The sequence below is a fragment of the Leopardus geoffroyi genome, chromosome E2, assembly GCF_018350155.1.
Source record: "Leopardus geoffroyi isolate Oge1 chromosome E2, O.geoffroyi_Oge1_pat1.0, whole genome shotgun sequence".
NCBI lineage: Eukaryota > Metazoa > Chordata > Mammalia > Carnivora > Felidae > Leopardus > Leopardus geoffroyi.
This window is the reverse complement of record NC_059335.1, coordinates 57,032,039-57,054,713: the sequence shown is the minus strand read 5'-3', so window position 1 is coordinate 57,054,713 and position 22,675 is coordinate 57,032,039. Positions and strand designations below refer to the sequence as shown.

General features: G+C 46.0%; 1 protein-coding gene and 1 pseudogene across 1 annotated transcript in view; both read right to left on the bottom strand.

Moving 5' to 3' along the window:
• The window catches only part of CDH13 (cadherin 13), a 1,038,962-nt gene that overhangs the window by 4,503 nt on the left and 1,011,784 nt on the right, over positions 1-22,675 (bottom strand). The window contains exons 12-13 of the mRNA XM_045441270.1: positions 9,475-9,708; positions 6,139-6,357 (exon numbers count right to left, since the gene is read on the bottom strand). Of these exons, the coding sequence (XP_045297226.1) occupies positions 6,139-6,357; positions 9,475-9,708 (453 nt within the window). The remainder of the gene's footprint in view (positions 1-6,138; positions 6,358-9,474; positions 9,709-22,675) is intronic.
• Positions 1,469-5,453, bottom strand: LOC123578442 (annotated as a pseudogene).

Below are 22,675 nucleotides of genomic sequence, written 5' to 3'. Positions count from 1 at the left end.
CTTGTACTTTATAATCTAGTTGAGTGCTTGTAGACAGCCCCCCCCCCCCACCACCTCCACCTCCACCTAACTTAGTGTTTTAGGCCCATTTCTGTCCGGTCTCTTGTCAGTATCATGTTAATAGCTACACAGGTGGGTTGGCCACTTTGAGTTCTGCTCTTACGAAAGGGTGGCACGCCCCATGGTTACTTATTCCTGCTAGCTCTAACCCAGCTCCTCAGACATCTTATTAGCAAAGTCCTCGTCAGGAAGAACCTCTCCGGCTAGGTATATAATACCACAAGAACCATTATATTTGGCAGGCTCTAATTAAGTGAACAGTATTAAATAACCTTATGCCTTTAATATAGGGACAGACGGAGATTCTTTCTGAAGTCAAGCAGGTGAGGGCTAACACCTGTTCTTGACTTCTTGACTCTTTTTTGGGTTCATACTCCCCGGGTTGTGCAAAACATCAGAGGGCTAACCGAGTACCTTTCCAGCTGTGGAGAAAGATTCAGAGCTCCCTTCTGAGGATGATTTTGACGTGACCTCCAGGGGCCTCACCGACGTGGGGAGGCTGCGTGCTGCGAGGTAGGACGGCTCTTTTTGTGAGAACAAACAGCACACCTGACATTTCATAGTACGCACGCATCTGTCTTTTCTCGATGACACTGTTTTGGGTATAAAATGAACATGAGTTCTGGGGCACCTGGGTGGCTCCGTCGGTTGAGCGTCCGACTTGGGCTCAGGTCACGATGTCATAGTTCATGGATTCGAGCCCCACATCGGGCTCTGTGCTGACAGCTCGGAGCCTGGAGCCTGCTTCGGATTCTGTGTCTCCCTCTCTCTCTGCCCTTCCCCTGCTTGCATTCTCTCTCTCAAAAATAAATAAACGTTCAAAAAAATTTTTAAAAAATGAACGTGAGTTCCTTAGGAGTTACCTGGCAATTCTGCCTTGGAGTTGTTGTGATCCTAGCGGTCAGCTGAGAGAGAAGTGGGCAATCTTTGGGGACCTGCTCATCAATGGCCTCTGTAGGCCTTGAGTTTCTAAAGTAGGGGGCCCAGGAAAATTCCTTGTTGATAAGAAGAAAGTACTGCCCTGTTATTTATATTCCTTTTAATCTACACAAATAGGTTAAGTTGTACTGATTTTAATATATGGATTGGGAGTAGCAGGCACGTGTATTTAGTATTAAAAATACTGTGTAAATATATGCAAACACTAGGTCTGTGTGGAGGCCACTGTCACCTTGGATGTTGGTTCCACAGGCTGGATGGGCCTGGGAATGTGTATTTCAACAAGCACAGGTTGAAACCATTTCATGTTTTTTTAAGAAAAGTTTTTTTTAATGTTCATTTCTGAGAGAGAGGGTGCGAGCAAAGGAGGTACAGAGAGAGAGAGGGAGACACAGAACCCAAGGCAGGCTCCAGGCTCTGAGCTGTCAGCCCAGAGCCCGACATGGGGCTTGAACCCACGAGGCGTGAGATCATGACCTGAGCGGAAACCAAGAGTCAGACGCTTAACCGGCTGAGCCACCCAGGCCGCCCTCCTCGACGGGCTTTTACTGCTTTGCCCCGCACCTCTCTCTGCGGACTCACTGTGGTCCATGCGCTCCCGCTTCCAGGTGGCAGGCGTGCCCCCCGCGGGCCTGCCGTGCTTATCCAGAAGGCCCTGTTTGACCATCAATCAGGCTCTTCTGACCTGCCGTTGGACCTAAACCCCACTTCTAAGGGCCGGCGTCTCTCTCCATGAGGACTCTCTCGACCTTGGCTGCCGTGTCACAGGCACGGGCGGAGATCCCTGCTGCGGCCATTGATGCCTAGCCGTGCAGGCTGCTTCCCCCTCGGTGGCGATGACCGCCACCTCCTGATTGACGGTGACGCCGTCCTCAGATCGGAGGGCACCTGCACGTGTGATCTGTGCCCCACGGCAGAGTGCCCTCCTCACATCGTCTTTCACAAGAGGCCGTTCATGAGAAGGCAGCGGGTTTTCCAGAGCGTAAACGGCTCACTGCACGTGGCTGTCATTCTTGTCGCTGTCATACTCCATTGTCACCGGAGTATGAACCCCCCAAAGTTCCTGCATCTGACCCCCCCATTCCCAACAACAAACCCAGCTGCACACACAGCGTCCGAATATAGGTGCCGGCCTCACAACTCACCTAAGCGATTCCTCGTCTTTCAGGATGATGTGCCATCAGCTTGCTCTCGTGTTTGGTCCACACTCGGAGCTGCCCCTTCACTGCAGCAGGAAGCGGCGGTGGCTGGAATAAGGCGCCTGTCAGAGTTCCTGGGGCCCCAGAAGGTTGAGTCCCCCTCTCCAATAGCATCGTGTAGCTGGACAATTCCCACACACTCTGTCTGCACAATGTCGGGATTCCTCCCCCCCCTTTTTTTCCCCCTTCCCCTAACCCCATGGTCTTCTGTTAAGTTCCTCAGGATCCACATAAGAGTGAAAACGTATGGTATCTGTCTTTCTCTGTATGGCTTATTTCACTTAGCATCACGCTCTCCAGTTCCATCCACGTGGTACAAAAGGCCAGATTTCATTCTTTCTCATTGCCACGTAGTATTCCATTGTGTATATAAACCACAATTTCTTTATCCATTCATCAGTGGATGGACACTTAGGCTCTTTCCATATTTGGCTATTGTTGAAAGTGCTGCTATAAACATTGGGGTACAAGTGCCCCTATGCCTCAGCACTCCTGTATCTCTTGGGTAAATTCCTAGCAGTGCTATTGCTGGGTCATAGGGTAGATCTAGTTTTAATTTTTTGAGGAAGTTCCACACTGTTTTCCAGAGTGGCTGCACCAGTTTGCATTCCCACCAACAGTGCAAGAGGGTTCCCGCTTCTCCACAGCCTCGCCAGCATCTAGAGTTTCCTGATTTGTTCGTTTTAGCCACTCTGACTGGCATCAGGTGATATCTGAGTGTGGTTTTGATTTGTATTTCTCTGATGAGGAGCGACGTTGAGCATCTTTTCATGTGCCTGTTGGCCATCTGGATGTCTTCTTTAGAGAAGTGTCTGTTGATGTTTTCTGCCCATTTCTTCACTGGATTATTTGTTTTTTGGGTGTGGAGTTTGGTGAGTTCTTTATGGATTTTGGATACTAGCCCTTTGTCTGATATGTCATTTGCAAATATCTTCTCCCATTCCATCAGTTGCCTTTCAGTTTTGTTGATTGTTTCCTTTGCAGTGCAGAAGCTTTTTAGCTTCATGAGGTCCCAGTAGTTCATTTTTGCTTTTAATTCCCTTGTCTTTGGAGATGTGTCAAGTAAGAAATTGCTGAGACTGAGGTCAGAGATGTTTTTTCCTGCTTTCTCCTCTAGGGTTTTGATGGTTTCCTGTCTCACATTCAGGTCCGTCATCCATTTTGAGTTTATTTTTGTGAATGGTGTAAGAAAGTGGTCTAGTTTCATTCCTCTTCATGTTGCTGTTCAGCTCTCCCAGCACCATTTGTTAAAAAGATTGTCTTTTTTCCACTGGATATTCTTTCCTGCTTTGTCAAAGATGAGTTGGCCATACTCTTGTGGGTCTAGTTCTGGGGTTTCTATTCTATTCCATTGGTCTATGTGTCTGTTGTTGTGCCAATATCAAGCTGTCTTGATGGTTACAGCTTTGTAGTTGAGGCTAAAGTCTGGGATTGTGATGCCTCCCGCTTTGGTCTTCTTCAATGTTACTTTGGCTATTCGGGGTCTTTTGTGGTTCCATACAAATTTTAGGATTGCTCCAAAACATTTTTTTAAACATTTATTTTATTTTTGAGAGAGAGACAGAGCATAAGTCAGGGAGAGGCACGGAATCCGAAGCAGGCTCCAGGCTCGGAGCTGTCAGCACAGAGCCCGACGCGGGGCTCAAACTCACGAACCGTGAGATCATGACCTGAGCCGAAGTCGGACACTTAACCAACTGAGCCCCCCAGGCACCCCGGAAGTCTCCATTTTAAACCCCCCCTGGCAGTCTAGAGTAGCTGATGAGTGAACAGCATCCTGCCACGTGCCTTGGTTCTTCAAAGCAACGTCATCGAGAGTCAGGCTTTGCTATCGTGTAACTGGGTTTATGGCGGGTGATGTGTGTGAGTGACCCCTCAATTATTTTCTCTCCTCTCTGTGTACACACCCACATGCACCCACACAACACTTTTTTCTTTACGATCACACACGAACTACTCCTTGCTAGTTTATCCAGGCTCTGCTAGATGTGAGTTCCAATTCTGCCTCGAAACCAGACCCAGCGCGGGGCTTGCCGTCTGTCTAGCACTCCCTTGAGAAGCTGGTGGAAAACAGATTCCAGATTACTGCAATAGCGTCGATCGTAGAAGGGCACCGTAAATAATCATCGCGTGTCTGCTGATTGAGGAGGACACTCCGCAGGATTCATCCGACGGATCCTGTCTAGCAGTTGGAATGAATGCACTAGGGCAGGGGTGACTATGGCCGTTGGGCCACAGTGTGTTTGTGTGGCTCTTGAGCTAAGACTGTGTCTCAAACTTTTGTTGTGCCTGGCTGGCTCAGTTGGTTAAGCAGTGGACTCCTGGTTTTGGCTGCGGTCACGATCTCATGGCTTGTGGGTTTGAGCCCCATGTTGGGCTCTGGGTGGACACTTTGAGCCTGCTTGGGATTTTCTTTCTCTGCCTCTCTCTGCACCTCCGATGTGTGCACGTGCTCTCTCTCTCTGCCCATTCTGTGATGCTCTGTCTCTGAAAATAAATAAGCTCTAAAAAATGTTTTTCATTCTTTTAAACAGTGGTAAAACACAAAATAACAACAACAAAAGAGTAAGCGACAAAGATCTGATGTGGTCCACAGAGCCCAAAATATTTGCCGCCCAGCCCTTTGGGGTAAAAGTGTGCCAACCCCCAAATGAGACTAACGTAGATGGATCTTGGAAAGGTAATGTGGGGAGGAACCAAGGCAAGTCACAGAACATCGTGCTCAGTATAATATGAATTACATAAGGTTTTACAAACGGCACAAAATAGAACTATAAGGGGTGTGTGTGTGTGTGTGTGTGTGTGTGTGTGTGTGTGTGTAGTAAACGTATAAACTAACATCTGGACACACTCTAAGTCAAGATAGTATTTTCTCTGGGGAGAGAGAATAGGAAACGAAACTGGGGAGAAAAAAAGGGGATTTCACCTTTACCTGTAATATTTTATTTCTTGAATAAAAAGGAAGAAGAAAGAAGAAAAGAAAGAAAAAAGAAGAAAAGAAAGAGAATACATTTTCTTTCATCTATCCTTCCTTCCTTCCTTCCTTCCTTCCTTCCTTCCATCCATCCATCCATCCACCCAATGAGACACTTCTCTTTGTAAGATGTTCTCCTTGGTTCTGCCTCCAGGATGTTGGCTCAGCACAGAGCTTTATACAGAGTAAATGTCTGATGTTGGAATGTGTAACTTCCTGTTGACCCCACTTACCACTGTCACCAGGATGTAGTAACTTCTGGGGCTTTTTTTCCTAACCATCAATTTCTCAAGTTCCTAATTCACAACCACCTGATAACTTCCTCCAAATATAAATACCAGAGCCCAAGTGGATTTGAATGGCATTACCTGTATGTGAATGATTGCTAAGGTTTTTGTGGGAGAGCAATCCATGCAAAGGAAATATTTGAGACATACATCTATTCATTTAATGCTCATATTTATATTACTTGGCCAAACCATTCATTTGTTTAAAATAATACATCATTATAGTGCAGAGATTACCACCAGTCAGTGAAAATATGCGTGCAATACGCATTTCTCTACTTTCCTACGGCCCAGGCTCCATCCATGAATTCTCATGACTGCTCTTAAAAAGGCACGATACCTACTTTAACCTTGCAAAAGAGAATTCTGCACACTGCAGAGAGGAATGAGGCCCTGCCGGACCGAAGACCTAATGCGGCGCATTCTTATTAGCCCAAGTTCAGTGGCGCTGGCAGGAAGTTTTTCCCATCCCCCGGTCTGTGGGTTACACTGAGCGTCTTCACACATTTCCTTGGAGTGGCTGGAACTCTTTTACATGTAATACTTTCTATTATATGGACATAAACCAAGAACGAATGCTTCCTCTGGGATGAATCATGCTGACAGATATACGGGAAGCAGTGGCTTTGGGGAAGTTACGTTTTCGTACTTGTGTGCGCCCTGGATTCGGGCTACTTACAAGCCAAACTGAAGAGAGAGGCGAGCAGGACCGAGGTCGCGCTGAAGTGCAGGGCCCCCGCCGCGTTGCAGTCCACTTTGGAGTTCTTGCAGGAGCATACTTGTATCCTGAGGTCTGTGACGTTCGTCATGGGCGGTTTCCCTGAGTCAGTCACCATGATGGGCAGGTGGTAGTTGGCTTTGTTCAGGTTTTGGAGGAGGCTTACCAGGGCGTGCGTATCTGTGGGGACCAGAGGACCTTTGTGAGAGAGGGTTAGACTTCCCCGAATAAGAGTCAGGTTTTGGTGACTCAAACCACACCGAACAGGCATTGCACGTTGGTTTATAACCCTGGGAGTGTTTAAACTTAAATTCATTTGGGCACCTGGGTGGCTCAGTCGGTTAAGCGTCCAACATCAGCTGAGGTCACGATCTCACGGTCCGTGGGTTTGAGCCCCGCATTGGGCTCTGTGCTGACAGCTCAGCGCCTGGGGCCTGCTTCGGATTCTGTGTCTCCTTCGCTCTCTGTCCCTCCCCTACTAACGTTCTGTCTCTCCATCTCTCTCAAAAATGAATAAACATTAAAAAGAATTTTTTAAACTTAAATTCATTAATAGCAAATAAAAATCCAAATTTGGTTTTTCAGTTGTGCCAGCCACATCTCAAGTGTCCAGCAACCGCATGTCGCGAGTGGCCACAGCGTCGGGCAGCGTCGCATAGAACATTCCACCGCCAGGAAGTCCGGTGGCTCAGTGCTATTATACTCTGTTTCAAAGGGACCCATTTTATGGAGCTGACTGCATACCAAGAACTCCCCCTGCAAATTTATGATACCGATAAAACCATCTTTGCAAAGATCACATTCAACATCTAAACAAACTGATGTAAAAATCCACTCTCACATCATTACACCCTGCATCTTAAATATATACAATTTTTATTTGTCAGCTATACTTTAATAGAGCTGGAACAAAGAAAAAAAGACAAAAAAAAAAAAAAAGAAATAATCGGCTCAGAGCATTTTTACTTAAGAATCCAAGTTCAAATAATCAAAATAAATTCTGAGGCCAAAAAAACCCTCCAAAACAAAACAAAAAAACCCCCAAAACTACCCAAACCCAAACTATCCATTTACTCTAAATGTGGGCAGGACCCACATGTGTTGCCCTGGGGTTCTAGAGTCTAGGTCTTTAGTAGTCCTCAGCCATAGCTCTGGATTTGGGTGGGAGCCCGCAGCATAACCCCAGCACAGGGACTGAACTTTAGGCCCTTGTTTAGTGGGAATATATGCTATGAGGCGGGCCTTGGGCAGCATGCAAAAATGGCCACCCCACGTGGCCACTGTTTTTAGCCTCGGACTATTCTCTTTTCAAGTCAGTCAGATGACTGGAGATATATGTATATTACACACATATATATTATATATAACACACACATATATAATATATATAACATGTATATTATATACAACATATCTAAAAAATATATAAAATATATTATAACATATATAAAATATAACATATATATAACATATATATTATATATAACATATATATAACATACATATAAAATTTATATATATAACATATATATAAAACATATATACCATTTATATATATAACATATATAACATTTATATATATGACATATATATTTTATGTAACATATATATAAAAATAATAACATATATTATATATAACATGTATAATATATAACATTTATCATATGTATGCTATATATATTATATGTATGTTGTATATATTATATGTATGTTATATATAATATATATGTAACATATATATTATATATATGTACACACCCAATTTTTTTTGACTGCCTCTTTCTGGGCATGAACGGTGTTAGGTATTAAAAAAAAAAAAAAACTAGGACAAGGGAAAGGACTGAGAAGTCTCCATCTCTTACATAAAACCACGAGGAAGACTGAGCAATGACATGAAAGCAGAAACAGATGAAGTGTCATCCTGACCAGAAGGAGAAGCAACAGAAATAACCGATGTACACAGTCACCCCAGTGAGGTGGCAGGATAACGGAAGGAACATTCTCCCGTCTCCCTCAAGTGGACGAGACACTCGGAGAAGTTCCAGCTGGAACTTTCTGGAAAGAGCTGGTGATGGTTATTTAAATCCGCTACAGCCACAAAAACTAGCAAAGGAAGCACCAGCCCCTCAAACAAGAGAACGGTTGTTTTAATTAAAAATAATCAGTGTAACAGAACTCATTCCTTAAAAAAGCAATAAAATAGACAAACAGGCAAATGGAATCAATAACAAAAGGAAGGCACTAATAAAATGAGATATGAGATAAGGCCATTCAATGCATACGAGATGTTTTAATAGAAAATTTTATGCGCAACTGTACATTTCCAGAAGTTAATGAAATGCGTAATTCCCCATCCCTCTCGAAAAGTCTACCGCTGGTGGACGAGGAGGGTACCCTGGCTGGGTCAGCTGCAGGAGAAGTTCACTACCGGAGACAGAGTGTGGGTCACATGCGTGGATCCTGGTTTTTTACTTCATCGCACAACCAGGGCAACTCGGTAGTGAGCTCGCATTTGCCCCGGGGAGGGAAGCGGGTGCGGTGATGTGGATACAGGGAATGTACCTCGGTCAGCACCCTGGTGTTGCGGCCTTAGGAAGGCAGATGGGACATGTTGAGCCAAGTTCGGAATTCTGCCTTCCCACACGGAAAGACTGATAGAAGGGACGGGGCTTGCATGTGTCATAAGTGAGGGACAGGACGGCTGGGCGGTGATATCGCGGTGGAACGTGAAAGCCACGGTTGTTGCAAAGACGAAGGTAATTTTGAGGAGGTCTGCAGTGTAAAGTGGACGATGGAGGGTCGGAGGCTGAGACTCTTTACATTTTTTTAATGTTTATTTATTATTTTGAGACAGAGAGAGAGAGACAGACAGGCAGACCGAGAGGGAGACACAGAATCTGAAGCAGGCTCCAGGCTCTGAGCTGTCAGCACAGAGCCTGACACGGGGCTCGAACTCACTGACTGTGAGATCGTGATCTGAGATGAAATCACTTACGGTATAGGGCGTATGGTATAGGGTGTACAATACGCCATGTAGAGTACAGAAGAGATAAGAAAAGAAATAAAAGAGAAAACTCTGAAGCTTGCATTTTTAAGAAACCGATATGTATTTGTGCAGATTGTGTTCATCTGCTGGTGGGGAAACTGTCAGCACCGACAGGGTGTGAATCACTTGAAATCAACCCCTCGAGACCAGGAGTGAGTAGGAGGGAGCAAGAGTCTGGGGAAGGGAGGCAGGCCGGGGCAGCCAGGCTTCAAAGCCCCAGGAGCAGCTACAGAATGTGTAACCGGACTTACTGTTGATCTTGGAGATCTTCCAGACTTTGTCAGGAACGGCTTGTTTGTGGATCTCAAATTTGAAAGGGTCTGTATTTGGGTGAAGGTCCTTATCTGATGCTCCCAAAATGACTACGCTGAGGTTTTTGGCATCATCACAGACTTCAGCCACCGTGGGGTAGATGAAGGGGGCGTTGTCGTTGACATCCTCCAGAGTGATCAGCAAAGTGCCGGTGCCTGTAGCGGGAGGGTTGCCTATGGGGCAGAGAGCGAAGGTGTTAGCAGGAAGCTGCTGCAAGAGACCTCTGTCACCTGCTGTCCTCCAGTGTGCTGGCCACCTGCTAACAGGTTTTGAACAGGACTGAAGACAGTAGCTTATGCATCTGTATAAAGTCGAGTGCTTAAAAGCCTTTTCTCATATATAAAACCTCTGATTTAAATTCTTTAGCACACGGGGGCGCCTGGGTGGCTCAGTGGGTCGAGCCGTCATGGTCATGATCTCACCACTCTGGAGTTCGAGCCCCACGTCGGGCTCTGTGCTGACAGCTTGGAGCCTGGAGCCTGCTTCGGATTGTGTGTCTCCCTCTCTCTCTGCCCCTAACCCATTCGCATTCTCTCTCTTTCAAAATAAATAAACATTAAAAAAAAATACATCAATTCTTTAGCACACTAGCCATAATAACAAATTAGAGGCAAAGAATGGAGATAGCAAATGGGACCCGTCCTCACTTACCAAATGAAAACTTTATCTAAATACCCGAGCATTCACATGTGCTGTTGGGACAGGGGAGGACGGAGGTCCCATGAGAGGGGGCTGCGTTTTGCACGTATGGAATAGTTCTGCCTTGACTGGCCAGCTGAAGAGAGAAGGAGCTAATCCGGGGTTTTCCTCTGTGGGTGAAATGGGTCTGGGGGGCTGGCCTGGCTGGCCTGCCAGCATAGGACAGATTTAGAAAGTCAGGTTAGTGACGAGAAACAAAGTCACTAGCTGGCTACTGGGACAGATGAAGCAACCGTAATATAATCTTTGGGTCTTATTTTTTTTTCTTCAATGTTTATTTATTTTTGGGACAGAGAGAGACAGAGCATGAACGGGGGAGGGGCAGAGAGAGAGAGGGAGACACAGAATCGGAAACAGGCTCCAGGCTCCGAGCCATCAGCCCAGAGCCCGACGCGGGGCTCGAACCCCCGGACCGCGAGATCGTGACCTGGCTGAAGTCGGACGCTTAACCGACTGCGCCACCCAGGCGCCCCATAATCTTTGGGTCTTATTTTTAAGGCCTTGCATTTTCAATATTTCCGCGACTTCCAGGTTTTTTACTGGAGGGAACATTATTTTTAAAAAGCCATTCTAATCACCCAGGTGATAGTGTCTTTCACTCAAAGAAAAGAATGTTTCATTTCAGTAAGACTCGGAGTGACTTTACTTCCTTTTTCCTAAATTTATTTTTAATCAGCTATGCATTAGAGATTTTGTCTTGGGACAAACCATTCGTTAATAGTTCCTAATTTCTGTGAGAAAGGTGAGATCCAAATTGGCAGGCCACGCATCGTAAGCGTATGGATTTGCCCTATTCCAAAAAGGATTTGGCGCCCCCGTCAAATATGGTACTCGAATTTTATGCACTATTACTAACCTAAATTGTCGGGCTCGGTTTAATTTTTCCTATCCTCAGTTGTACTTAAAAAGCCCAGTGTTATTTTACTTCCTACTGTGTTTATTTCTTGAAATGCACAGTAAGATTAAAGTCGAGTTATGAATCATGTGGGGGTTCGAAGGGTGGTGAATATTTGAGCTCAGGGCACAGGTATCACGTGCAAGGCAAGGCATGGTCCGACAGATTCTGCGGGTAAGGAAATGATGAGACCTTTCTAGAATCAGGCAGGTTATTCCGCCATCAGCTAGACAGTAAAAGGGCGAGCAGGCAGAGGTGGCCCTTGCGCAGGTGTCGTTAAGCCAAAGGGACCAGGTGACTACAACCTGGAGCCACTGGCAAGCTGCTTCCCAGCAGTTTGTAGCCTGCAGCTGGGCCCTAACAAGGGCAGGCAGGAAGCCTAATCCCTCATCAACCCAGAAGGAGATGGCAAGCTGTCTGGTGACAGCCTCCCAGGGGACCCAGGGAGGCAGGTGAGAAATGGACTAGAGCAGCTCCTACAAGCCTGCCGGTCCACGTGGATACATGCAAAGTCGTCGGGTGCCATCACGGGCCACACCCTAGCGCAGAGCACATGGCAAGACGGCAAGGAGATGAGGCTGAGCGTGTGTGGCAGGACAGGGGGCCTTGACTTTCATGACGAGTTGCTTGTACTGATTCCGCGGACCACATGAAGTCACCGGAGGTTTTTCAGAGAGACGGCAGAACATCTGCTCTGACTGATTTATAGAAACACACGTGATACTGGCAGGAGGTGTTGGACGTTGGAGGCAGGGAGACCAGCGATAGGTGGTCATGATGTCACAATGTGGGCAAGTTGGAATAAGAAAGAAACGTCTTTTTGGGCGCCTGGGTGGCTCAGTCAGTTAAGTGTCCAACTCGCGATTTCAGCTCAGGTCACGATCTCACGGTTTGTTGAGTTTGAGCCTCGCAGTGGGTGCTGTGCCGACAGCGTGGAGCCTGCCTGGGATGCTCCCTCTCCCTCTCTCTCTGCGGCCCCCCACTCACGCTCTCTCCCAGAAGTAAATAAGTAAGCATTGAAAAAGGAAGAAAGAAAGAGACGTCTTGTCTTGGTGATCATGCACTCAGATGAGGCTGCTCGCAGAAAAGCGGAAGGTAGTGGGGAGCGCAGAGACGTGAGTTCAGCTCTGATGGGGCGAACAGCCCCTCAAATTCAGTGTGCCCGTGTAAAAGCGCACAGAGCTTAGGAGACACGCCAGCGCTGGGTAGCGATAGAGGACTTGTCAGCGGAGAGGCTTTGAAATAGTCCTAGCCCATCAGGCAACGCGATGTGACAGGGCAGAATGGCCAAGGGGTGAAGGTTGAGGAAACCCCAGAGTTTAACGAGCGGCTGGTGGCTTGCAGAAGACAGAGGGGACGTAAATTGGAAGAGGAGGCAATGGACGGCAGTGAAATGTGTCGTGACACCCCAGAGGATAAAGGGTAGAGAGAAGCCACGGGATTTTGCAAGGAGAAGGGGACTGATGACTTCTCTCTGAGAGCCTTCCACTATGGAAGAACCAGCTGGAAGGAAGCCAGGCAGTGAGTCAAGAAGTGACAATAGAGACTTTTCAGCGGGGCTGGTGGAAATGTAAATATATCGACACCCAGGGAGAGTTTTAGAATAAGCATTCCAATACATAGCTGCTAACGTCGAAACCCAAACGTCATTCACCAGCAGAAGGATGGCAACTTCTCATGGTGGCACACCACCAACTTTGGTTGGATCGAGAACTCAAAAGAAATGGGGCGCCTGGGTGGCTCGGTTGGCTAAGTGACTTCGGCTCAGGTCATCATGTCCCGGTCCGTGAGTTCGAGCCCCGCGTCGGGCTCTGTGCTGACCGCTCAGAGCCTGGAGCCTGTTTCCGCTTCTGTGTCTCCCTCTCTCTCTGCCCCTCCCCTGTTCATGCTCTGTCTCTCTCTGTCTCAAAAATAAATAAACGTTAAAAAAAAAAAGAAATGTGTAATTACTTTGAGCTTGGCTTTCCACTGTCAGCTTGTCTTTGGTAGAATTTCTTAATTGGAAAATTCTTTTTCTTTTTTTTATTGAATAAGTGAGCATCTCAGAGGAATCCATTATATTTTTTTCTACTCTGAATATATCATGAATATATTCCACTCTGAATATATCATGATGAAGTGCCATCATTTGGTAGAATGGATGAGAAGGCATTAGGAGATAGCTCCAGGGGCCCCGCAAATATGGGAGCTTCTGGGTTTCGGCAAAAATGCCCCTCCCCTTCTCATCCCTTTCTACTGGCCATCGTCAGTCCCCAGTGGCCTACTCAGCAGGACCGAATGTCAGCACCAAAGCATGGGTGAGAAACCCTCTCCTGTGGATTTTTGATTTCAGTAGGGAAAAAACTTCAATTTGAGCAAAACTCCCAGGATGTGGAGCTAGAACTATGATTCCTCCTCCTTGCAGCCCCCCTCCGCCAGGAGCCCATGGGCCATGTTCTCAGGGTAGCTGCTTTAAGGATCAGAGGACATTCATCCTCTGGAGGGATCACCTGTGGTTGCCGGGGCTCCCGTCTTCATAGGTTAGAAGATAGAAAGGCCCCTGAGAGATGGACCATTCCTGGCAGTGGATTTTAAATGGAATGGGAGGTGGGTCCTCCTTTGGGAGTTTGGTGAAGGCCATGGTCCTGCTTCCAGAGAAAGGCACCTACATTCACAGAAGGTATTGCAGACCTTGTAAGTACAGCTGTAAGTTCAGGCAGCTGGTCTGGGATACCTCTGTTCGTGAGTATTTTATTTTGTTTTACTCAGAATCCTGACCAAATAGGATTTCCACTTTAACCAAAAAATACTGATTTTCCTGATAGATTCCATTGTTTAGACGCCAGATGTGTGTGTGTGTGTGTGTGTGTGTGTGTGTATGTATAATTTATATAGCTACATATCTATACATCATCTACATATCTATATATCTTATTGGTAAGAGACACAACTAAAAACAAAGTATAGGGGCACCTGGGTGGCTCGGTAGGTTACATATCTGACTTTGGCTCAGGTCATGATCTCACAGTTTGGTTCCTGAGATCAAACCCCACATTGGTCTCTGTGCTGACGGCTCAGAGCCTGGAGCCTGCTTCAAATTCTGTGTCTCCCTCTCTCTCTGCCTCTCTCTCAAAAATAAATAAGCATTAAAAAAACCCACATAGTGTAATCCTAATTAAAATATCTATAATTAGAAAAAGATTAGAAAGAAATATACCAAACCTAGTGATTTTTGCTCCAGGTAATTAACATTAAAATAATACTTTAAAATTTTTTCTTTTATTTTTTTCAACGTTTATTTATTTTTGGGACAGAGAGAGACAGAGCATGAACGGGGGAGGGGCAGAGAGAGAGGGAGACACAGAATCGGAAACAGGCTCCAGGCTCTGAGCCATCAGCCCAGAGCCCGACGTGGGGCTCGAACTCACGGACCGCGAGATCGTGACCTGGCTGAAGTCAGACGCTTAACCGACTGCGCCACCCAGGCACCCCTAAAATTTTTTCTTTACAGTAACTATGTCCATTGTAATAATCAGAAACAGAAACGTAAATTCAAAAGTTATACAGAGGTTTAAAAATATTTTGGCAACTCTACTTTCTTTTCTCTCACTCCTTTGTTTGTTTTTATGACGAATTGGTATTTGGTATATTTACAGGGTCGGGCTTACCCCTACCGCCTAATTTTAGAACCTTTCCATCACTCCAAAAAGGAAGCTGGGGCCCACTTGTACTTAACTCTTCATACCTAACTTCTAGCTCTAGGTAACCACTGATCTACTTTCTTTCTCTACAGATTCATGTTTTCTGGACGTTTCTATAAATGGAATCGTAGAGTAAGTGGCCTTCCCTGTCTGGCCCTTTCACTTGGCATCATGGGTTTGAAGTTCATCCATGTTGTCGCAGGAATCACTTCCTTTTTATGGCTGAATGCTACTGCATTCCAAGGCCAGACCGTGTTTTGATGGACATTTGGGTTGTTGGCACTCTTGGTCTGATATGAATCATGCCGCTGTGAACACGGCCATAGAAGGGACGTTTTTCACCTGCTGCAGTGCTCCAAATGTATGTCCTCAAGAGCGTCCCCTTGGAAGAGTAGGGTCCCTGGTCTCACCACAGTGGGACGGGCTGGCTTCATACACACAGACCACCGGGATCTGGACAAGAACTTTCAGAAGTAGCTCTGCAAAGTACAGGGAGGTGGTAGGTTTTTCTAGTCCCTGGTCTCACGTCGTCCCTGAGCTGGGTCTAGAGGCATGCAGCATGGCCCCTACCTTGGGACTCATGAGTGGAAGTGATTTTCGATGGGGAATAGTGTGCAAAGTGAGTTTGCCTATGTGAAGAATAAAATGCAGGGAGAGAGAGAGACAGGGGAGAAAAGCAGGAAGCTTATTCCTGAGCCCTGTGGGCTCTGAGCATCAGGACTCATGGCCTGGTACTCAGATTTTTTGAGTTAACTTAGGTTGACTGGAAAGAACTAATGACAAATTGCTCTTTGCATACATATAGCATATATGGCTACATTTCCATAGGTTTCCAGCTCTATCTTGCTTCTATTCTGAGAGCAGTAGTGACCTTGTCTATAGTCTAGTCCTTCCTCATCCCCGCTAGAGGAGAAATAAAGGGTGCATTGGATGGGCTCTGTGAAACCGGGGCTGAGGGTAGGGAGTCCACGCCAGGGTCAAGGAGAGAGACCTCAGATGATGCGTCAAGAAGCTTGAGGACCCAATTTTGGGAGGAAAATCAGGAAGACGGGTCAATGTAAGAGGAGCCCAAGTTCAGATGTGGGCTCCTGAGAGAAGGAAGGCACCCCAGCTGGTTTCTGAGGCTTGTTTGCAGGGGCAAGAGGTGTGCGGGTGGCCATCTACTCTGCCTAAGCTCCCCCTGTGTTCCTGGGCTTCTGCTGAACTCTCACTAAGCAGCTATGAGCAAAGAAATGCCACATCTATTTCTTCATACGAACAGGGCTCTACCGTACCTTCGCCTTTGCTTAGAAGTGAGAGTGAACCCCGCTTCCTCTAAATAAGATTATCCTTTGTATTGTTTTCTTCAGCTGATGTCGTGTCTGCGGTGGCTTCTCAGTGTCACTATTTACGTATCTGTTTTGGGCTGTGCCCCATAAGCCAAGAATCTCGTCGCTTTCAAATCCATAAGAATTAAAAAAATTGCTGTGTTAATGCAGAGCTTCTCGGTTCCATTTTGCACTCTGAAAAATTTAATAGCAAACCAACCCAAAACCCGGTCAGAAAATAGGTTTGCAAAATACAATGGCAGGTTTCCACGTGTAATGCTTCACGTGGACCTGAGGCAATTATTCACATAACTCAACCTTAAACATGCCTGGAGTTGGAGACAGTAATCTGCAGTCTGAGTGGTTCGTAAAGAATTCAACATTTTGGTCTTTGTTTGTTTGTCTTCATTCTGCTAACTTCAGAGGAAAGGAAAAAAGGGGAAGAGTTGATTTGGAGGCTGTGGTGAAACAGGAATGCCTCTTTTCATTCATTCAGTCAGCAACCATTTACTGGGGACTCTGCCCCGTGTGTGCCTGCCCGGATCTGCGTGGAAATCAACAGCTCGGATGCCGGCTCTGGAGATGCTAACAGTGTGGCAGGAATGGATACGTACACCGATGCGGGACAGCACGGTAAAGTGGGGAAAGACATGAGGATAAGGTGTCGTGGAAGCTTGTGGCATGGAATAACTTACTGCCTGATGGCAGATCGGAAGGCTTTGTGAAGAGACAGCATTTGTGCGTGCAGGAACTGAGAATACTTTTGGAGAGGGAGCGGTTGTTCTGGAAGGAGGAAGTTGTGGGGCTCTTTTGTGGGAAGAAGTCAGGAGAATGGCTTTGATCAAGGCAGACGATGCTGCAGGCACGGGAGGAGGGGACTTGAATGAGGCACGAGGACGCAGGAAGACAGCTGGGTGCCAGCGCGGTCGGGATGCGGGGTCATGGGCTGGACCCAGGAGCGGGGTTAGGGGTGGTGGCGGAGGGCCATCAGGGGGATGGGTTCCAGCTGGGGGTGGGGGCTGTGCAGCCGGCTTTGCTATTCCCCAAAGTGGGAAATGGGGATACAGAGGAGAACCAGCTAAGAGACGCTTCTGCAGGATGAACCGCGCTGGCAAAGATGGGCATGGCAGGCAGTATTTTAATGCCCAAATCAGTTTCTTTTCCCCAATGAATGTGTGAAAACATTGTGCTTAAGACAGTTGATTTGGCTGCTCAACATGGAATGTCCTTCTGTCGGGTAGATGAATCTCCCCTTAAATCTTAAATTTCCCCATAAGGCAGAGGTACGATGCCCATGTGGAAGGCGGCATGTTTTGGCCAATTTTCTGATTTAGAGCGCTACTCTGAGTGGAGGACTCTGTAGCCCATCCCTTCCCCGGAAAAGTGCTCAGACCACCACCAGGGTGGTCGTCAGGTGGCACTTGCTAGCTGGCCTCAGACATGGGTGATTCTGCAATGATAAGGTTAGAAAATCAGTCGGTAACTCGGTCCAAGTCCATTGACTTAAACATCTGCTAGGTGTTTACTAGATGCCAGAATTTTGCATTCATGATTTCCAGTCCTTATAACCACCCAGCAGGTGGGGAAACTGAGGCTGAGGGAGCCTAAGTCTCAGGCCAATCGTGGTCCATCGAGGTTGGGGGGCTGGCTTATTTCCAGGTGTCGCAGAGCACTGGGCCGCCACTCTCTCCACAGACCGCGCATGCTGTCAATAAATGGCCACGATCTCCGTCTCTCTATTACCAGATCTCCGGGCTTTTTTATCGGGCCATTTTGTCAGTGACAAAATTGTAGCTAGTATTTTCAACGTGATTGATATTTTACTGGTACTTGAAATAACGAGGAATGATGGCTGGGTCTTCAATTTATTTTTCTTCCTCAATTACTATAACAGCTGAGATAAGGGGTGTTAAACTGGCTTAATTGGGTTGCCATCATAACTAATGGCTTGATTTTATCCAAACTAGCATATTTTAAGCAGAATTAATCTAAAGGATCTTACTACACCCCCCATGCAATCTACAACTTGGTGGACGTACAAAAAGAGAAAGACCATGAATCCGAGGCATCTGTCTGAAGTTCAGGTCTCCCCACCCCCTGTTGGAAGCTGGTATTATTTGGTAGTTATTTCCCTATGGAGCCAGATGACACTTTTTTTCTCTTTTAATCAATCTAAATGTACTTTGCACAATATTTCAATTTTGAGTCAACTGGCATTATCAGCACATCTATTATACAGGGAATGAGGGAAAAGGCAGGTCGAGACATGATAGATCTTAGCCTATGAAAAATCATTATCTCAGTGTACTCCATTTTAATCTTACAGCTGGTCTGCCTGCTTCTATATCTGTGTCTTCTTGGGAACCCACATCGCATTTTTCACCGGCAGACTCCAATACGCTTTCTATGAGTCGCTAAGTCATGAGAACGTGCGGCCGAATTTAATGATAATTTGGCTTGTTTTTACACTACCATTCCCCTGTTCTTCAGAATGAAAATAGATGGGGGACGGGACACTCTGATAATCATAGAAAGACTTAATCTGGATGCTAGAGATAGTATGGGCTTCCTGGCTCGAACTGTCTCATATGCGCTGAGCTCGAGGAAGAACCTGAACTGATCTCCCCACCCCCCCCGCCCCCACCATCCCCTTTGTTTTCTTTAAACTCTCTCCATAGTGTGGGCGCTGGGGGCAAGGCCACTTGGACTTTACTGAAGCAAAATATTTGCCTTTGGTGTGTGGCGTCACAATTTAGATCTTCTCGGAGAGCAGAAGAGCCATTGAATAACCATCAAGGAACACTGAGCCCTGTATAATTTCAGGAATAAAGATGAGGTTATAGGTAAGAGGGAGGCAGGAGGGTCAACCCAGCAGAATTCCGAGCAAAAGGCTGTAAGCTGGAAATGAGCAGCCGGCTAGGCCGTGCCTGCCCATGACCATCCCCTGTGGGATTCCAGAGCTCTTAGGAGAAATTGCCTGTGACAGTTTTCAGCCCACATAAGACAGTGAGACTAACATTTGACCTTTCTGGTGATTACCTGAGCAGGAGCGACAATCACACAGGGATTTACCCGGTGCCAATTGTTGCCGGTTTGCTCCATTGTCAGCACATCCTCCAAAGGGATTCCATCTTACTGCCTTCCAGAATGTTCTCTCTCCACCTGGGTGTTTTCCTTAACAGTTGTTATCCGCCCCCAGCAATTTTGGCAGGCCAGCAATTTTGTGTTCGTTGAAGTCTTAACAGAAGGGTTCGCGTACTCTGAAGGCACGACCTTAACCTTTTCAGAAAATCTGGACCACATAAGGTAAATGATGATATTCATCTCCAAAGATAAAATGCTTGCCAACGTGAAAGGTCATGCCTTATTAATCTGTAGGATTAAGAGCTTTATTCTTCCAATCACTTAACTGCAGCTGCTTCTGCTTTAGCAAAACAGAAGCATTTCACTTATAATTTAGGAACCGTGTTGTTAGGTAATTTGCAACTCATTAAAATTGATAATAGTTTATGAAAAGTGCCTTGTACATCCTTGACTGCTCTGTGGGTTACAACCTAACCTTTATCCATAGGGAGGGACTAGAGTGCCTTTCTTCCCCATGGGCGGGGTCAATATCACTGTGAAGCATGATTCCAGAATCCATCTAGACTGGCTTTGGGGCCCCATGCAAAGGTCCAAAGAGCTTTTCATCGCTGTTAACCACAGAACAGGTCTCCAGCTCTGCTTCTGAGTGTATTTTTAAATTCCCCCATCCTGATCTCATAGTCTCTAGTCTCTAAGAGGTACCTAAAAGAAAATTCTCTTGTGGTGCTGCCTTGTCATTGTTCTCAACCGCGTCAGCAGAGCTGTGTGTAGTAAGTTAAGGTTGCAAAGTACTGTGCGGACCTGAGAATGTGAGCTTTGCTCTGTTCCCTCTGACATCCTGCCACTCACCTTTCCTGGAGTATCAGCCCATCAGCAGCTGAGACTGTCCTTCTATAGAACTGTAGGGTGCTGAGAGCCTACCTTTAGGGGAAACAGGTACTGGGGGAATACATGAATGGTTACAGCCCTCCGGGGGAAGGTGCTGCAGTCCAGGTACACACTCTCTGTGTAGTCATGCATTTTTTTTTTTTTTTTGGCATTAAGTTTTAATTGAAATATTAGGAACACTCGTATTTCTATAAATACACAGCTTAAAGGGGTTTCACAATCTGAACGCACTGACGTCGTCCAATATCACAGGGTCAAGAAAGACATCCAGCAGGTAATCTAGCAGTGATGATTGGCTCTGCCTGGGTTTGAGCTTTATATGCATGGAACCATTCAGGATGTGGTCTTCGGATCTGGCTTTGTTTGGCTCAATCTTAACGTTTGCGAGATTCGTCCGTGTTGCTGCGAATAGTTGCAGATCGTTCCTTCTCAATGTTGTACGGTCTCAATTGTGTAAATGACCCCACTTTACTTACTGTATTCTTAGCGGGCATTTGAGTAGTTTCCAGTTTGGGGGCTATTATGGATAGCGCTGTTATTCACATTCTGGCACATGCATTTTGGTGAACTATCCACATCTCTGTTGGATACATAGCTAGGTGTGTCATTCCTCGATCGTAGGGTGTACATTGGTCACCCTTAGCTGATACTTTCCGTGTCCAAAGTGTTTGTACCAGGTTGGCTTTCCACCAGCTGGATGTGAGGCTCCTGATGATTTCACATCCTTGCCAACACTCGGTATGTTCCACGTGACCAGTTCAGCTCTTTGGTAGGTGGGTCACAGTACTGCATTTCATCGTATGTCTTTGACTGATTTGTATTTTAATTTCTTCCTGCATAATTTAATTTTTATTTCTTTGAGTCACGGAGTTGTTTATCTCTTCCATGTTTATTGGCATTTATATATCCTCTGTTGTGAAGTACCCACTCAAGTTCCTTCCCTATCCTGTGTTGGGCTGTGTCTTTTGCTTACAGATTATAGGATTTCTTGGTATGGTAAATATCTTCTCTGGGGGTTACCTGTTTCCTTTCATTTTTCTTTTTTTGCCACAGTTTTTTTTTTTAAGTTTACTTATTTATTTTGAATTTTTTTAAACGTTTATTTATTTTTGAGACAGAGAGAGACAGAGCATGAACGGGGGAGGGGCCGAGAGAGAGGGAGACACAGAATCGGAAGCAGGCTCCAGGCTCTGAGCCGTCAGCCCAGAGCCCGATGCAGGGCTTGAACTCATGGACTGCGAGATCGTGACCTGAGCTGAAGTCGGACGCTTAACCGACTGAGCCACCCAGGCACCCCTACTTATTTATTTTGAGATAGAGAGAGAGTGTGAGCTGGGGAAGGGCAGAGAGAGAGAATCCGAAGCAGGCTCCGCACTGTTAGCACAGAGCCCGATGAAGGGCTTGAACTCACGAACGATGAGATCATGACCTGAGCCAAAATCAAGAGTTGGATGCTTAACTGACTGAGCCACCCAGGCGCCCCACCTTTTTACTTTCTTAATGATATCCTTTGATGAACTGAACTTGTGAATTTTAACATCACCTGCCACGTTTGCCTTTTTGTGGTGAATACTTTTGTGTCCCACTTAAAAAAATAGGCAAAGGCCTATGTCAAGGACACCAGTATGTTTTTCTCTAAAAGATGTATGATTTTACCTTTCATATTTTGGCCTGTAATATATTTAGAACTCATTACTGTATATTGTCTAAGAGAAGAGTCAGGATACACTTTTGTTTTTCATATCTGTATTCAATTAACCCAGCATTTAAAAATTTTTTTTTTTTTCAACGTTTATTTATTTTTTTGGGACAGAGAGAGACAGAGCATGAACGGGGGAGGGGCAGAGAGAGAGGGAGACACAGAATCGGAAACAGGCTCCAGGCTCTGAGCCATTAGCCCAGAGCCTGATGCGGGGCTCGAACTCACGGACCGCGAGATCGTGACCTGGCTGAAGTCGGACGCTTAACCGACTGCGCCACCCAGGCGCCCCGGAGGATAACCCAGCATTTTTATTGCAGAGACCATGCTTTCTTGTCTCCAACCACCGTGTCCTTGTCACAAACAGGGTGTGTGTGTGTGTATCTGCTATTAAACTCTAAACTCTCTATTCTACTTCATCAGTCTGTTTTTTTCTGTCTGTGTGCAACCACCACAATTGTAACTACTATTGTTTTCTAATAGGTCTGAATATAGAAGAGCATAAGTCTGCCAACTTATTCTTCAAGGTTGCCTTGGCTAATTTTAACCCCTTATATTTCCATATGAATTTTATAATCCATTTCTTCTCCTTCACCTCAAAACAAAGACCTAGGATTCTGCTTGGTATCATGTTGAATCCTTGAGGTCAGTTTGGAGAGAATTTACATTTCAATAGCATTGACCTTCTAATCCATGAACATGGTATGTCTCTCTATTTAATAGAGTTAAAAATTCTCTTAGTAGTGAATTTTAGTTTTCGATACAGAGTCTTTCTGCTGTGTCCTCACATGGCAGGGGTGGGGGCAAAGGAGCTCTCTGGGGTCTCTTTTAGAAGAGTATTAATCCCATTTATCTGCTTCCATTTGCATGACCTGGGCACCTTCCAAA